Source organism: Podarcis muralis, chromosome 10 (assembly GCF_964188315.1).
Source record: "Podarcis muralis chromosome 10, rPodMur119.hap1.1, whole genome shotgun sequence".
Lineage (NCBI taxonomy): Eukaryota > Metazoa > Chordata > Lepidosauria > Squamata > Lacertidae > Podarcis > Podarcis muralis.
The window spans coordinates 57099168-57117768 of NC_135664.1; the positions used below are offsets into that span (position 1 = coordinate 57099168).

The window sequence follows — 18601 nt, forward strand, 5'->3', positions numbered from 1 at the left end:
TGCGGACTGCCTCGCCAAAGTGGTGCATGCTCTGGTTATCTCCCGCTTGGACTACTGCAATGCGCTCTACGTGGGGCTACCTTTGAAGGTGACCCGGAAACTACAACTAATCCAGAATGCAGCAGCCAGACTGGTGACTGGGAACGGCCGCCGAGACCATATAACACCGGTCTTGAAAGACCTACATTGGCTCCCAGTACGTTTCCGAGCACAATTCAAAGTGTTGGTCCAGTATACCTGAAGGAGCGTCTCCACCTCCATCGTTCTACCCGGACACTGAGGTCCAGCACCGAGGGCCTTCTGGCGGTTCCCTCACTGCGAGAAGCCAAGTTACAGGGAACCAGGCAGAGGGCCTTCTCGGTAGTGGCGCCCTCCCTGTGGAACGCCCTCCCACCAGATGTCAAAGAGAACAACAACTACCAGACTTTTAGAAGACATCTGAAGGCAGCCCTGTTTAGGGAAGCTTTTAATGTTTGATGTATCACAGTATTTTAATATTCTTTTGGAAGCCGCCCAGAGTGGCTGGGGAAACCCAGCCAGATGGGCGGGGTATAAATAATAAATTATTATTATATTATTATTATTATTATTACTGTTGTGTTGTTAGAATTGAATAAAAATTATTAAAAACTAAAATGAGAAAAGCCTGCTAGATCAGATGAATGGCCAATCTAGCCCAGCATCCTATTCTCACTGTGGCCAACAAGATGTCTGTGGGAAATTCATCAGTAGGATCTGAGCAGAACAGCAGTCTACCCCCCTGTGGTATCTCAACCTACCTTGCAGAGCTGTTGTAAGGTTAACATGGGATAATCCCATGTATAATGCCTTAAGCTTGCTGGTGGGATGCAAATGTAATAATAAAAAATAAGGAAAAACTGTGTACTACATTTCATGATTGTAGTTTCTCAAGAATGTCCTCACAGGCCAGGCCATGTCCTCACAGTCTACAGCTAAGAGCTGTTTCCTTAATTTTTCTAAAGCTCTCTCTGTAATGGTGATTTCGGTGAATATGCATAGATTTAAAAGGAAATTCCTGATTTGCAGTTGGAAGGAGAAAGGAAAGGTGTTTCAATATTTAGACTACGGCTGTTAATAATTTATGAAATACTCTGTGACTTCCTTAAACTAAGATAATTAATCGTGCCCGGACAAAATTATCCTGACTACACTAAGCAGAAAATAATATTTAAACAGAACTTCTCTTGTTAATGCTGCAGAAATTTAATAGCTCTTTTCCTGACTACAAAAATCAAGCACTCTATTGATGCTATAACATATTACAGGTCACTTGAACTTTAGTGAAGTATTTTTAAGCAGTGCACATCTGCTTGTGTTGTTGATTAAAATAAATGCAGGGGGGGGGAATTAGACAATGATAATGTACACCAGCAGAGGACCTGTCTTTTGCGCTACAAGTGCCAAATGATTATCAATAATTTTAGATTTTTACAGCAGAATCATATGCATGTCTATTCAGAAGCAAATTTAACTGAGTTCATCTAGCTCACTCCAAGGTAATATATATATAGGATTGCAGCGTGGGCAACTCCCCATTTGCATGCGATCAGCACATGTGCAACACATGCACTGTTTTCAGCACTGCAAGGGGGCAAAAAGAGGCAGAACATGGTGGACTTATGCGCATCCTGCTGACACGCATGGTGCCTCAGAACACAACCCCTGCATAAATGGGGAGTTGCCTGTATATAGACAAGACCCAAACCCTGAGGCAAAGATGGATTCCTTGACGGAATTTGTTTATTATCATTGGTAAAGAGTAATCTGCACCAGCAGCAGAGTAGGGAGGGGCAAAGCTGCCTTCCCAACACTAGCATCTCTGCTATTTACCTGGACAGGTGACTGCGAGGTTGGGGCCATGTGGGTATTCACCCATATAACCCCGCCCTTGCCACAACCTCATATGCAGATATGAAGTATTGGTGCCAGTGTCAGGAGGGCAATTCCACCACACCACACATACTGTTACTTATCTGTAAAAGGGCCCCTGATGTATTTCATGGCATCTCTACAATCAAAATATCAAAAAAAAAATGCTGCAGAGAAGTGTCTGTTGAAAGCTAAAATAACGTCTCTAAACTTGTCATAATGCTGTAACACCAGGGTAGTTGACAGGGGAAGGAGAGCTCCATTGTTACCAGAGGGAATTATTTTAACCATAAATTGAATCCCATTTGCTTCCCACTCCAAAATCTACTAAGTTGACTATTCTGCCATGTCTATTACTGCCTGTGCGATTGAGTGTTTTAAATAGGAAAAGTTTTATACCATTATATGCCTTTCCTGTCTGAGATCCCTACTGATGTCATCCACTGTTCAGGCTGCATGCATTAGCCACTGCTTTGGCAAGAGCCAAGGTGATGCTGACTCACTTCCCTGGCTCTCTCCCAGCCTCCTCTGCTGCAGCTCCCCATCCTCACTCCCCAAGATGTTCTCAAATTCATAATCTTCCTGTCACTTGCAAAGCTGCACTACCTCTCTTTACAAATGACATGAGGTGGAGGGCAGAATCAATTGCAGTTATTTAAAGCATTTCACACTATCTCGTTTCTGATTCCTGCATGCATTGCAGATGAACAGTACACTGCTATTTAAGTGTGCTATTTATCCTGAGGAACCTAAACATCAAAGGCAGCATAACCAGCCTTCAATGTAGTCACTGTATCCCTGAAATTCCAGGAACATCCCTTGAACATGGGATTAGGACACTTGACATTTGGGTTAATTACCAGAAATCTACAGGACACGGGTGGCGCTGTGGGTTAAACCACAGAGCCTAGTGATAGGAAGCTTTGCTTCTACACATTTGCTTCTGCACATGAGTACAAACATCTAAGCTGAAGCATTCCTTTCTCACCCATCCCAGAATGTTCTGTTCACAATGAGTTCATGAAACATCATATCCTGACCTGTTCTTAATGAATGGTGGACCACATCTATAGAATACAATAGTTATGCCCTGTTAGGTTTTGTTATATCAATCATTAGTAATAGTTTATATGCTCCGCTAAGTTCTGCTATATCAATCACTAGTTATAATTTTATTAGGAGGTTTTCATGCCTGTCTAGTTCTGTGCTCCCTTTCCCAGCCTTTAATCTATTGGTGATCAATGCCTATATGTTACCTTTGCTTTGTACTTGTGTTAACCAATCAGCAACAAGTGCACATGTGGCAATGCTGTAATATGCAATAAAAGAGACTCCCCGAGACTTGCTCGGGAGGTGCCTCCCACATGGCACTTGCTACTCGTCTGTCGTTTATTCCAATCCAACAGCCTAGGACTTGCCGATCAGATGTGCTCCCGTTGCTCGGTCCCTGCCCCTGACAACCTAGCAGTTCAAAAGCACATCAAAGTGCAAGTAGATAAATAGATACCGCTCCGGCGGGAAGGTAAACGGCGTTTCCGTGCGCTGCTCTGGTTTGCCAGAAGTGGCTTAGTCATGCTGGCCACATGACCCGGAAGCTGTACTCCGGCTCCCTCGGCCAATAAAGCGAGATGAGTACCGCAACCCCAGAGTCGGCCACGACTGGACCTAATGGTCAGGGGTCCCTTTACCTTTACCAGAAATATCGGGTAGCTTCACATGGGGGGTGGAGTTTTACCATGGGTTGACCACATATTTTCTGCTGCATTTGAAAAGTCTCTACATTTCTGGAAAAATGGGGTAAGCACGTACCTTAGACAATCACAGCAAAAAATGAATAGATCAAGTTTGTGCAGCTACAGTCATGGGAAAAAGAGTCATCTGTTCCTTAGGTGGTCTTAAAATTAAGTAAATATAACTTCATATTACACCATGTCATGATTTATTTAACAGAAAGAAAGGCAACATGGAGAAGCTATTGACCAGGATAAAAATCTGAAGTCTGACTGATTCAAGGAATTTAAAAATTGTGCCCCTTTTGCAGAATTATGGAATAAAGGAAACTCACTTTCTAGTTATGACAGCTCCCGGAAACTGATGCACACTAAGAAATGATTTCATCCCTAGCCACACAAAAAAGTAAGAGAATCGAACACATTATCTGTCACAAACTGTTATACCCCAATTAAGCCAAGTCAGTTGAAGCTTTTAATTCCCCAATGTCTTCGCTGGCAGTTTTTTAGATTCTTGAATCCCATTCAAATCGCATAGATGTTATCCCCCATTAAGGCAATTTCCATCTGAACTGGCTGTCAAAGACCTATTTAAATACTCTTTCTCCCATTCTAATAAGGTGATCTCTCCAAGGATGCCAATGTCATTAATATATTTGGGAAAAAATAAAATTAAAAATGGTACCCTCTCACTTTCTCTCTTGCATTCATACAAGGCATAAATACAGTACCATGAGAAAGGTTTAAAATTGCATTTAGTATCATATATAAAAGTGCCCTATACTGATTTTTGTGTAACTTTTCAAAAATGTTTTCCCCCCTTGCCTTCCTTCTATGCAACCCAACTTGCGAATATAGCTTTGAAAATATCACACAGAGGCGGTTCACAATGGGGCCATTTCATCTGACTGAAATTGGCAGAATAACTGCATTATTTTGCTCTCACTCATAAGTCTCCTGCTTTTTTGTGTGCCTACTGAAGTTTTGCTCCTAAAAAGCTATGAATCTCAGCCTTTTTTGCTAAAACAAAAAAGTTATTAACTCTTAGAGCTACAGATATCTCCCTCAAGATACCAACTGCATCACCCCAAAAGTACAGAAGGCTTTATTACAAAGAAAGCTAAAATAGTTGCATTTATTTTTTAAAAAATTGTTTACATATTGTGGCTACCAGTTCAAAGGCTTTGGTTCACATATATTGAACTCCTGTACAAGCCAGGTTCTCTCCATTCACTTCAATGGCCAAAACAATTCTGTTCTCTGGGCAGTTTGTTATACTGCTGAACTGCTTCTATAGTTAGGAATAAATGTGGAAAAACTGCTTTGAAGTTGCTAGGAAAGATATTTGTGTGCACACAAATTCAACTGTGATAGTCCCAAGATTGAGCTATTTGCTGCATATACATAGCTAGGTATTTATTCCTTGGCCTCACAACCAGATCTGGCTGCAAGTAATAATATTTTCCAGGTCTGTGTGTGTTTTTAATTACATTTCTCCCATTTGGGAAGATGGAAATGGGGAAGTGAGAACACAGCAGAAATATGAAGGAGTAATTATATACCAGATTGTGGAAGACATAGCAACTCATTTTCTAAATATAATATGAGATATAAAGAGAAAGGGTCAGATTTATCCTTGATGGAATTATGGGTTTTAAAAGGATTAAAGGGCCAAACTGAACTTGACATTAATTGTGCGAATGCAATTAATGCCATTATAAGACATAATACATAAATCACATTAACTGCATTCACACAATTAATGTACTTTTTTAATTATAAAGATGTAAATAGCAGGTGCACAAGGAGCAATTGGATTGAAGTGGTGGAGAAGTAGAGTTTAAAGCTTCCCTGCCATGCTATGTTCTGAGTAAAATTCTCAACCCTGAAGACGTTTTTTTGGAGACAAGCCTCAATTGCTGCTATTTATTCCTGTGACTACTATTTACATTTTATTTTAAAATGTGCATGTTAATTGCCCCACCCTTACACCATTGCAGTGCCACAAGATGTGATGTTAAATCAGTGCAATAAAACACTCAAGACATTGAACACAGGCCAGTGGAAGTGAAATGACATGTGAACATTGACACAACTAAATATGTTGGTATAAAGGTAACAGAATCCAGGATGTTTCTTCTATTGAGTTAATTCTGCCTCCATTAGAAAACAGTAAGATAGTGCACACCTTTGCATAGATGAACCTGTCTGAATCCTCAGGAGACTGGTTCTCTGGTCCATCCCTGGTGGATGATCAGCTGGTGGGTACCAGCAATATGACATTCTCAGTGGTAGCTCCCCAGTTATGGATCCCCTCCTCAATGAATTTGAAGAAGCTTCCTCACTTCTAACCTTTAGATAATCTTTGGAAACCTTTTAGTATTTGACTTCTGTTACTTAAATGCTCTGCAGTTTCAAATAATGCTGGTGTTAGTGATGTCAGGTTTTTTAAAAATTGCCAGTAATTCTGAGAAGTGTTAATTACATGTGTCCAATTTATTGTGTTAATGTATTAAATTTTTTATATATTGGATGTCTATATATAGGATAGAAATAAATAGAACAGTAAAAGAAATTACTTATCTTTGTCACTGTAATCTGCGTATTTCATTTTTTTTATTATATAAACTCCATTTTGGTCTCCCATATAGCTCCAGTTCACTGTAACCCTACTCTGCACAATGCTCTTCCATACAGAATTGCAGATATGGTTACACTGGAGACGAAACACTGAGACTGGGCTTCCCTTTTCTCTGGGTTGCTCTTAACCTTTTAACCTTGCCATGCTGCAGTTGTTACTGTCAGAACAATGCTACATGCTTCTTTTGGAAGCAAATGTACAAAAACTGATCGGTGTCAAAATACATTCGGGGTAGGAAAACAATTATGGTTCACAGCCACTTGCCACTATGACAGTAGATAGTACATACAAACCTAGAAAAATATAATCATGTCTCTCTAATCCATCTACAATCAGTTTTTCCTAATTATCATTATTTTAAGAGGTTTTGTTTTTTTAAAAAAAATAAAAAGTAGAAACATCTGTTTTCTTTTAAAATGCTTGCTCCACCCCAACACATGCACAATTTACATTTTCCCAATTCATTTAATCATTAATCATTAAGGGACGCGGGTGGCGCTGTGGGTAAAACCTCAGCGCCTAGGACTTGCCGATCGAAAGGTCGGTGGTTCGAATCCCCGCGGTGGGGTGCGCTCCCGTTGCTTGGTCCCAGCGCCTGCCAACCTAGCAGTTCGAAAGCACCCCCGGGTTCAAGTAGATAAATAGGGACCGCTTACTAGCGGGAAGGTAAACGGCGCTTCCGTGTGCGGCTGTGGCTCACCAGAGCAGCTTCGTCACGCTGGCCACGTGACCCGGAAGTGTCTGAGGACAGCGCTGGCTCCCAGCCTATAGAGTGAGATGAGCGCACAACCCTAGAGTCTGGCAAGACTGGCCCGTACGGGCAGGGGTACCTTTTAATTCATTTAATAGAGGATGATACCCATACCTACAACTGTGAATCAGAAGGATTACGAAAACATGCATGACTCCCTGCCACAAACCTATAAACTGCAGATCTTTAAAAGCAGTTCTTCTGTTGACCGATCTACAATGGAGCCAATGGAAATTACTATGGGATTCACATAGAATTCACATAATTTTGCTGCTGGAGCAGCATCTTACTGGAATCACAATGATGAGGCTATATCCCTGTGGTTAACAAGAAAATGAATGGAGAAAGAGAGGGGGACAGTGATCCATGCATAGAAGACAATTAATCCAATATTGCATTTTTAAAAGCTCAAGGCTACAGTACATTTCCACTGAAACAAACATGGCTTCCAATAGAATTCAGGGAAATGTAGATTTTGCTACTTGTATACTCTTGAACCTGCCTAGGAAATATTTATTTATTTATTTATTTATTCATTTATTCATTCATTCATTCCCCAGCCACTCTGGGTGGCTTCCAACAAAATATTACAAATACATTAAAACAAATTATTTTGTAATAAGCAGCTTGTAATAAGACTGGTCTTGTGAGAAACCAGTAGGAGAACATTTCAATCTCCCAGGACATTCTATACAAGATCTCAAAGTAGGTATCTTATTCCAAAAAAATTCAGAAATATACTGGAAAGAGAAGTTGCTGAATTGCAACTTATTACCAAACTTAAAACCATGGAGAGACCTGGTCTGAATAAAGACATTGGATTCTTATCTCATTATACATGATAAAGCTATTTTTAGCCATCTCACCCATTGCTTTTTCCTGTAAGACTAATTGAAGTTGTTAACAGTTGTCAACAGGTTTATCACCCCATCAGCCAATCACCCATTCCCACCACCTTTCTGAGTAATTCCCCTCTATATATAAAGGTCTGGTGACTTCTGTTTCAGTGTATCTGAAGAAGCGTGCATGCACACGAAAGCTCATACCAATAACAAACTTAGTTGGTCTCTAAGGTGCTACTGGAAGGGGGGGGGTTATTTTGTTTCGACTACGGCAGACCAACACGGCTACCTACCTGTAACTGGAGTAGAGGAGACACTGATGTGGACGATAGGACCAGTGCTAGAGGAGCCACCCTGACAGGGTGACAATTGGGTTGCCCCTTCAAGGTTGCCGCTCAAGCAAAGGGTAAACCCCTGAATTCTTTGTTGAGCAATGGTAAATAGTGTGAGGTAGAAGGATATAAAAGTTGCTGAAAACCATGCAGGGCGAGAGCCTGTGAAAGAGAGGGTGGGATGGTACGTACTACCCCATGTGGGAAATGGAGTAGAACCGGTGCAAATTTTAATCTGGGTATGACTGGTAGGATACCAGCTGCTCTGATATCTGCTTTTTGGAGTTACTGCCTGCCTGTGAATGATAATGTATTTGACTGCTTAGTGGGTATCATAGAATGTCTGTGTGCAAGGTTAGTTTTGGGCAACAAGTGGGAGGGGTCCCCATTTCAGTGCTATCAGGCAGAGGGAAGTAGGTTAAGGATGGAGGGGATGATCATTATACACTGTCATGCTCTCCATCCCTTTCCAAATTGCAGATACCTGGATTCTCTTTCCCCTTGCCTCTAGCCTGGTGGTGCTGTTTCTAAACTCCAGACTGCTTCATAATAAGACCTCATAGATCCATGACTTGGGTGGAATCAACAAACATATAAAAACCATTTTGAAAATGCTTTTTTTAAAGTGTTTTTAAAAATACATTGAATTTTCCATAAGGCTCACCATTGCCATCTAGTGTCACATTGTATATCACACTTTAAACACACTTAAAACTTTTATTTGCATCTGTATAGCTGAGTCCTTAATTGTGGATGAGGGAGTTGATGTACTACTGAACTGGGCGGAGTTGATTTGACCCAGATTTCTTCACCCAGGTTCCCTCAGTACAGCACCAGCACATGCTGGGGAGCCAGGAGGGCAATCACCATGGTTCGTAAGAATTTACCAGAAGACTTATTCAACTTAGGGTGGAGCTAAAGGGCCTGCATCTGATGCTAGGCCAGAGACAGTTTTGGGATACTGTTGGTGTACTACCTGTCTTGCTACCCAATAACCTCCCTGGCAGAGGCAATCTCAATAGTAATATTCAAGGACCACAGAAAGGTGAATTTCCCCCTGTATAACTGCCCATTTGCTGCAGTCATCTGGGGGGAGGGGGTCCTCTTTGTGATGCCACAAGAGCTGGAGGTTCATTCCACGGGGTTTTGGACTAGGACTTTCAGTACAGCAGAATCCAGCATGGAATATACTGAGCACTGAAGTTAGGCTCCAACACTCTATACAGTTTGTCAGGTGCTAAAAACATTTTTATTTTTGCAGCTTTCACAGAAGGATGAGTTGGCTTGTGGGCAGGATCAGATTTCTTTCACCTTCTCTCTCTTTTACAACTGTTTTGCTTACTTTTACTTGTATGTTTGTGTTATTGTTCTATTTCTCTATGTAATTTTGTAACGTTTAGCAGTTTACATGTCATCAAAAGAAATATAAATAAACTTCACTGTTAGCAACAGATAATTTTTGAACTTGAATCTTGCAGTTAAGCATTCAATTTGTATGCAACACAATAAACAATGAATTCAGAAATCACACTTTACCTGCCTGACAAATAAAATAGTTTAGTTTTAAATATGTTTCAATAAGCAACATGTTTGTACCCAGTTCATGAAAACTTTATTCTGACATACAACCTCACACCAGTCATGATTAGAATGACCTTGAATAATTTTCCTTTCAAATGCAATATGGTGAATATCTGAATATGGACTCTCCCCCACACACAACAGTTTTGAACTATTTGGCATATTATTATTATTATTACTATTACTACTACTACTACTACTGCTACTATTACTACTACCTTGCCCATCTGGCTGGGTTGTCTTCTCAAACAGGATTTTTGTCTCTTGATCACAGGATTGCCACTAAGTTTGTATGTCATCCTCTAAAACATAATCTCTAAACTACCTTATGAACAAGAACAGAAATTTTACACAGTACTGAGCACTTTTTGAGTAGAATCTGAACTACCATTATAACAACCTTAAAGGTTAGTCAGCATTCTTAGCCCCATATTTGAGAGCATGTCACAGCTTTCCAGACTCTTGCATTGTCATTCAAGTTTGGTTCAGACAATAGCTGTTGTTTTTGAGGCTGTTAGTATAACAATGTTTTTGCCTTTCCTTAGTATGTAGAAGAAAGTGTATTGGTTGCTAGTCATGGAACTACAATTTACATTATTTCTAACCATTGGCCATACTAACTGGGGGTAACAGGAGTTTTGATTCCAGCAACTTCTAAAGGTCTACTGGTACCCCAATAGTGTCATGGCTCAGACAGTCCTGAGATGGAAAAGAGTGTTCCCTTCCAGAGCAAAGGTTGCAGGTGACCCAAACATATCACATTATAGCCCAATCCTTCTCAGCTTTCAGACAGAATCATAGTTTCATAGAATTGTAGAGTTGGAAGGGATCCCAAGGGTCATCTGGTCCAAGTCCCCGCAATGTAGGAATTTCAACACATGGTCTCTCATACAATTTGAAACCATACTGGAGCCTGCATAGGTTTGCAAATGTGCTAACAGTTTTATTGCTGCACCACTAGTAGTACACATTCCACTCATTCCAGCAAAGTGCTCCAAGGGGACAGGGCAAATGGACAGACTTGAAAGATATGGGACAATAACATTCCTCTTTAAGGACTTCATTCCTCACATACTATTATCAGCTTCTAAAGACTTGCATTCCTTTTAACATTTCATTCAGTCTTCCCTAAAGCTGTAAAACTGCCTTACTGCATCCACATTGCAACCTTGAAAGCTGTATAGTCAGCAAAACAGTATCTGTCTTTTCACCCTCTTACTAATTGGTCCAGTTCTTTGAAAACCTAAATGCAATAGAATGATTCCTCACTCTTCAAAGAATGCTCTTAGATCAAGGTAGCAGACATAATGCCTGCCTAGCTTACTGGAATTCATATTCCTTATTAGATCATTGATTACCATATTCCTTTTTCTCTACCACATATCACATCAGGTCCACAAAACACAAAACTAATACTAACACAAACAACCCAAACTAATATACCAATATACCAACATAACGTATTGGTATGCACAATCTGCATCAAGCAGAGCATGGTCTAAAATGATTAGTATGGAAATAAATATTTAGGGCAATCATGTCCTAAATTACATTACATTTTTACTTTCCTATCTCAGTATTATGTATATTTTAATGCACTGTGGCTTGTGGTGGTGACAATAATACCGAACCAGGGAACAAGATGAAGGATTTGTGGATTGTACTACTCTGGCCCCTGGTTGCCATTGACAGTGCTCCTTTGACCCTAGGGAGATTCAGTGCAAGGGAAAGAGCCTTGTGGCTATTCAAAAGGAAGTCCCTCTGAGTTCAATAGGGTCTGCTCCCAGGTATAGGATATAACCCAGGTATAGGATTATAGCCTCAAGAAATCAGGAGTATGTCATAGGGAGATGGACCCAAAAGGAAAAAAGCAGGAGCCTGAGATTGCAGGCCAAAGAAAGAAATGGTGTCTGGGAAAAGAAAATTAAGGAAGTAGTCCAGAGTAATAAGGGGAAAGGAAGACCAAAGACTGGAAGAGGAAAGAAAAGTGGTCTATCAATACTGTTAAATAAAAAATAGCTGGAATTAACACAGCATGAACCTTGCTCTTCTGAAAGGATGTACAGCACTTATAAGCTGGCAGGACAGTAATGATATTGTCTAGTATTGTAAATAAGTTACAATAAGCTGGATGAACACAATTATATGTATCCTGTAATAAATATGGAGTAATGTCCACTGTTGGGATGAGGGTGGTGCTGTGGTCTAAACCACAGAGCCTAGGGCTTGCTGATTGGAAGGTCAGCGGTTCGAATCCCCGCAACAGGGTGAGCTCAAGTTGTTTGGTCCCAGCTCCTGCCAACTTAGCAGTTCGAAAGCACGTCAAAGTGCAAGTAGATAAATAGGTACCGCTCTGGTGGGAAGGTAAACAGTGTTTCCGTGCGCTGCTCTGGTTCGCCAGAAGTGGCTTAGTCATGCTGGCCACATGACTCGGAAGCTGTCTGTGGACAAACACTGGCTTCCTCGGCCTATAGAGTGAGATGAGCGCCGCAACCCCAGAGTCGTCTGCGACTGGACCTAATGGTCAGGGGTACCTTTACCTTTACCTAATATCCACTGTAGCATCTGAAGTAATCCTCATTCATTAATTTTGACTGGATTGCAGCATAATCCTGTAAATACTATCCCAGACTGTAAGTACTATAAGAACTACCTAAGACCGCTTGCTGGTTGTATCTCATCTACTGTAAACACAAGGTCTAGATGAGGTTCCATTGCAGAAGAGGGGAGCTGCCCAGGCAATGTCATTATCTATTTAGAGACACTTAGAGCTGCAGTAATGTACTGGTATTTGCATTTTTTTGCAAACTGGTTTTACAAAAAAGAAAAAAGATTAATTGCTCATCAGTATGACAGTTATATGCTGTACATTTATCTGTACAGTGGTACCTCTGGTTACGAACTTAATTCATTCCAGAGGTCCGTTCTTAACCTGAAACCGTTCTTAACCTAAGGTACCACTTTAGCTACTGGGGCCTCCCGCTGCCACCGTGCAATTTCTGTTCTCATCCTGGGGCAAAGTTCTTAACCTGAGGTACTACTTCCGGGTTAGAGGAGTCTGTAACCCGAAGTGTTTGCAACCCGATGTACCACTGTATCTCCACCTTCATTTTACATACAGTGGTACCTCAGGTTAAGTACTTAATTTGTTCTGGAGGTCTGTTCTTAACCTGAAACTGTTCTTAACCTGAAGCACCACTTTAGCTAATGGGGCCTCCTGCTTCTGCCGCGCCGCCGGAGCACGATTTCTGTTTGCATCCTGAAGCAAAGTTCTTAACCCGAGGTACTATTTCTGGGTTAGCGGAGTCTGTAACCTGAAGCGTATGAAACCTGAAGCGTATGTAACCCGAGGTACTACTGTATAGGGAACAGATGCTGAAAATGGATTTCTATCCGCTACTTAGAAGATGAGCTGAAAACTAGTTTGAAACTGTGGCTTGGCAAAGGTTTCAAAAAATGTATGAGATACCTGGAATAGAATACTGTAAATTATATTAAATTATATATATTATATTACAAAAATGATTCACACTGGGGAACCAAAAAGAAATAACAATACCTGGAACTTGTATATAATACGTATTCTCTCCACTGTAGATATGTTAAGAACTCCAAAAATGAACCACCACTTTTAAATTGTTTCACTATCCATTACCACCTTTTTCTCACAAGGCTTCTTTGCTATTAATAGCTGCATATCAGGCAGAAATTCAATATGTAAAGGTTTATACGTCACTATATTTTCATGCTTGCAAAAACTGCTGCTCTTGAATTTCTAGCTGTCACATGGCTCTTTTTAAGTGACACTAAAAAGTTGACAAATCTAATATTGGAAGTCAACATAGAGTCATGGGATTCTATCAAAATCATCTCAAAATAAAAGCTATGCAAGATTTCTATATAGCATTAATTTCATTTTCTTAAGGGGGTTTAAACAATGTCCTTCCAGTGTAGGCAGAACTACAAGATAATTTTCCAATTCTGATGAGGCTTCTCAAGACTTAATTCAGTACTGTTTTAAATTGATCATGAACCAAACCAATCTACTGGAGAATCCTTTGGAGGGAAGCAATTACAGTTTAGATAAGAATATAATTCAGGCAGAATATTTCTGTCAGGGCCCAATATATTTAGCAGCTTCTTTATGATATCTTATTACTGGTGCATCAAGCTATAAACACACTAATCTTCAAAACACTTGCTACTTGTAACTGGGCAAGATCTTAAATAGTTTCTCGCTCAGTTTCCTGCTTGATGGAAAGTATCAGCCATCTTCATGACAATCCTGTCTAGTCGTCTCTCCTGTTGAACTCGTTATGACTGTATCCCAAATATATTACTTGAACATTTACATTCATCAGCAATAACTCTACCTCAAATATTAAGACTATTACTTCAAGTGACAATTGCTTAAATTGAGAAAAGTTAAATTTATTATGCATTGAAATTTGTATGTTAAACTTTTGAAAATTTAATTAAAAATTATTACAAATAATTACTATTGCTTAAGGCATTACTCTAAGTCTCTAAGCAATAACTTGTACCTCCCTTATATGCTTAGGGCAGAGGGGTTATGTTGATTTTTATTTGTTATATAAAAATAAAAATCTTTTTTTAAAAAGTAATACCTGTCTCAAACAATTTTTCTCACATATTGAGATTCAGAAAGTTTTGGGGAACAAGACCAAGTCAAGCTTTCATTATAGTTGACACAGAATACCAGTTGTTGTGGTTCAGGAAACTCTCTGGGAATTTTTTGTACCAAGAAAGTTGAAATTTACTGTGGAGATTTTGATCATATTGTGGCACATATATTTACAAACATAAACAAAAAAGTAATAGTTTATATACTCAGGTGTCCCAAGCAAATGCAAACTGCATTTACTAAACAGAGTGAGATGTCTCAGGAACTTTTGAAAAAAGCAAAAAACAACATAAAGTTTAATTTATAGTATGACATATGTAGCAATATAGCTTTATAAAATAAATAAAACAGTGATTCCTCATGTCTACAGAATTCATCTCAAACATAATCCAGCATAATAGAAACACTTTTAAGTTACACTGATTTCAGGGGAAGATTTAAAGCATTAAGTGCTGAATCTTATTAGATCCTGCCCATTATACTTTACCTTTTATATAAAGATGTTGTCTATGTGCCATGTGATCCTATGAATATTTATGTGGAAACAGGTCATATTGTATGCAATCAGGCTTACTCCTATACCCCTTACTCCTTCACCCCTTGATACCTATTATCATGTGTAAGTGAAATATCATGATTCCTGGACACAAAAAATGAACATATATCAGAATTCTGAACTTGATCAACTTAATAGAACTTAAAAGAATTCAGAACCCTCTGGAAATAGTTAAATGCACTATATATAAGCCTTTGTTGCATCTCTTCTCAAAACACACAAATAGGGAAAAATATAAAGAACCCAATGAAACACAAAGATTAGCTATACATATGAGTTGTATGTGGTTGTCTACCTATGTTAGACAAGCTTGGTTGCTTAAGATCAAGCAAATCTTTATGTGCTGGTACAGAAACAGATTTTGAAAGAAAGATGGTGGATGCCACTGACAGGTGAAACTACAGCAAACATATCAATAACCTCAAAGTCTGTCAACACATAAAGTCAGCACACACAGTTTGCTGTAGCTTATATTGTTATAAAAATATGTGGGGTTTTTTTAAAGGTTAAATGTTCATACCATTTTTCTGAATAAGAGCCAAGCCACCCACTTACAGCAATAAATCAAAATGCTTGCATAAAAATATCTGAAAGCCAGAAGTTTTTTCTATGCAAGTTTAAGCAATGCTGGGATTTTAGTCAGTAGTAGGTTTAAAATATCACATCCATAATCCATTCTTAAGCATCTTCTATGATCAGGGCTGATCCTTGAGTCCTGTGATAAATCACACCTTGCAATTTCAGTCTCAAGCAAACATAGCTCCAGGATAACTATAATCATCCGGCCTACAATACAAAGCCTTATCAGACCCAGCAGTTCAGAGGACAATTCTAAGCAGAAGAGATACTGAGCTGCTTTTCCATCCTTTTTTAAAAGAAATGTAGTGAGGGATGGAGTGAAAAAGTGGAGGATGGGGTGGGGGGGTAGGTAAACACACCACAAATCTTCAAAGCCAACTCACCTCTCTCAGCTGCTCAAGCTCCTGCTTAAGGACATCATATTCCGCTTCCAGCTCATCATATTGCTGCTTGAGGGTGAGTTTTTCTTCCAAGACCACCAGCCCATATTCCGCAGCCTGGATCTTCTCGTGGGTTGTTTCCGTGAGCTCTTTGGTCAGCCTCTCGATCTCGGACTTGTAGTGATCCACCGTCTCCAACACCTCTTCCGCAGCCATAGCCTTGGAGGTTGGAAGGGTGGGGGAGGCAAAGAGAAGGATGGATGGCGAGAGTGAGATGCAAGGGGAAAGGGAGGAGGAGGAGGAGGAGGGGCGGGCGGACAGATGGAGGGATGGAAAGATGCAGGAGGCACAGGGCAGCCGGCGATTCTCCCCGGGAGGCTCCTCCTGAGAAGCAGCCAGCTACATCGGCTTAAGGCTAAGGGAGGCGATGCGGCGCACCATGAAGGAGCGGAAAGGAGGAATTCAAAGCCCCCCCGAGGCTGCTGCACCATTTGTCCTTCGGCTCCTCGGCTTCGTTTTGCTACCTCAACCCGGCATCATAGCTGGCCCTGGAGACCGAGGAGGGGACGGGAGAGGGAGGCAGAGGGGGATTTATTTGTTTATTTTAACCCCCCTTTTTTCCCTTCCTTTTTTTTTTTGCTTATTCAGAGGCATTGGTCCGCCATGTCTCCAGGGTAGCTTCACTGCAGTCTCTCAACTCTCCACCTGCTCCCCCTCTCCCGGCCGCCGCCGCCGCCGCCGCCGTTACTGCTGCAGCCTGTGGGGGGAGAAGGGGTTTGGAGAAAATCAATATATCAATTAAAACAGACCTGGCCGTATCGGTCACCTGCCCCCCCCCCCCAGGAAACAAATAATGGGAAGCGGGGCGGATGAATTTATTACCATAGCAGAGCAGCCAGAAAGGCTACCGACAGACACGTCCTGAGGCCGCCTCGCCTCGCCTGCCTCTCTCTCTCTCCCGCTTAACCGCCTCTCCTCCCTCCACTCCCCTCCCAGCCGCCGGGAAAAAGGGACAGATGGGGAGATGACAGCGCCGCCTCCTCCGCCGTCGCCGCCTCTTCCTTCTCCTCCTCACGGCGGCGTCTCTCTTCCCGCGCTCTTGGACGACGGCGGGGCGGTGGCTGCGTGTCTACCGCACAGTCGTCCGTCCCCCTTCACGCTTCCCACAGCTCACCTCGAAAGAACCAACACACAAGGCTGAGGTGGTGCTTGTGCCTGCCAAGGCTGAGGTGGTGCTTGTGCACACAGTTCTGAGCTTTGCCATATATTTCCCTCAGGTTTCCTACTGAGGTTTCTAGAGGCATCCTGCAAAGGCCTTGTTTTAGACCACACCATTGCCTTTGAACAATGTTCAGGGCCGGCCCTACCCTTGGGCAAGGCAGGGGTGCCTACTTGAATATGATATTGGGCGGGCAGGTAAGCCCCACCCAATGTAATATATCACAAGACGTGGTACATGCACACCATACGAAGGGCAATTCCGATCAACTTTGGGGGAGTCTGGCCTCAAATGTTTCATTGGTTGGCTCCTATGAGACGGAGTGAGGAAACCCCTCTCCAGGCGGCAGGTGCTGGGGCAGCAGCTGAGGGGGCCCCCGGAGGCAAGAGTCTTTTTTAAGCCTCCAGATGTTCCACTTGGTTGCTGTGCCACCTTTCCTGGACGCCCTCTCCTCACAAATCTGTCCTGCTGCCTCAGGAGCAGTGGAGGACTCTATCTCCCATCCCTAGTGTAAGATTCAGTTGTCAGTCCGGATACCACCTGTACACGATGAGAAGTGGGCACCATATAGTGCTTTGCCTCAGGGGAAAAAATGTCTTGGGACAGCCTTATAGAGCATCATTGGTGTCCCGTGATAACACAAGGATCATCCAGCTGAATTGGGCCAGTGGCCCATCGAGTCCATCATCCTGCTCTCCTAGTGGCCAATGGAAAGGCTTTTGTTGTCCCCCTTCACACTGGGTCCACAGAGATTCATGTATTTAATTGCCCCATGCTGACAAATGTTGTTGCCATCATAATTAGTGTCTATTGTAACCATCACTATTATTATTTCAATACAATGGTGGTGTGGAAGTGGTCTGCTGTGAGTTGAGCCCCAAATGACCGGCATCATATCTCACCTCAGCTATTAACTCACGAGATGCCCCGCATTTCACCTCAATCAGTCCACCAATATATAAGGGAATAATAAATACCGTACTGACCTATGCAGGGCTGTTGTAAGGATTTATGAGATAATGTGAAAGCTCTATGAATGTACAGTATTTCATTTTTTCAGTCTCGTGCCTGATGTTGGGGATCCGGCGATGGCACAAATATTTCAAGATAATAAATCATGGTGGGGTGCCTGTGGCACAAGCATTTCAATTTCATTTTGTTTCCTATCTTTAGGTACCAGGCGAAAACATTCCTCTTTTCCCAGGCCTTTGGCTAACTAAACAATCTATGACTTTTTTAAACCGGGGAGAGAGTTATTGTTTTCATTTTTTACTATGTTGTGTACCGTATTTTTGTTTTTATATTGTAAACTGCCTCGTAATCCTCAGATGAAGGGCAGTATAGAAAATATATATATATATATATATATATATACACACACACACACACACACACACACACACACACACATCTTTCTGCCTGCTGGGTGCTAATTTATAATTTTTTCTTTCTGTG

The 18601-nt window shown here is 41.3% G+C and overlaps 1 protein-coding gene across 17 annotated transcripts in view; it reads right to left on the reverse strand.

The window, feature by feature from the left end:
- BICD1 (BICD cargo adaptor 1) overlaps positions 1-17050 on the reverse strand; it is a 126145-nt gene extending 109095 nt beyond the window's left edge. For 7 of the 17 annotated variants that reach the window (XM_077935091.1, XM_077935087.1, XM_077935090.1 and 4 more), the window contains exons 1-2: positions 16810-17050; positions 15931-16684 (exon numbers count right to left, since the gene is read on the reverse strand). In XM_077935091.1, coding sequence (XP_077791217.1) covers positions 15931-16143 — 213 coding nt within the window. In that variant the 5' untranslated portion in view covers positions 16144-16684; positions 16810-17050. The remainder of the gene's footprint in view (positions 1-15930; positions 16685-16809) is intronic. The other 10 variants (XR_013394412.1, XR_013394413.1, XM_077935098.1 and 7 more) reach the window with 3 other exon arrangements.
- Positions 17051-18601: the final 1551 nt, after the last annotated feature.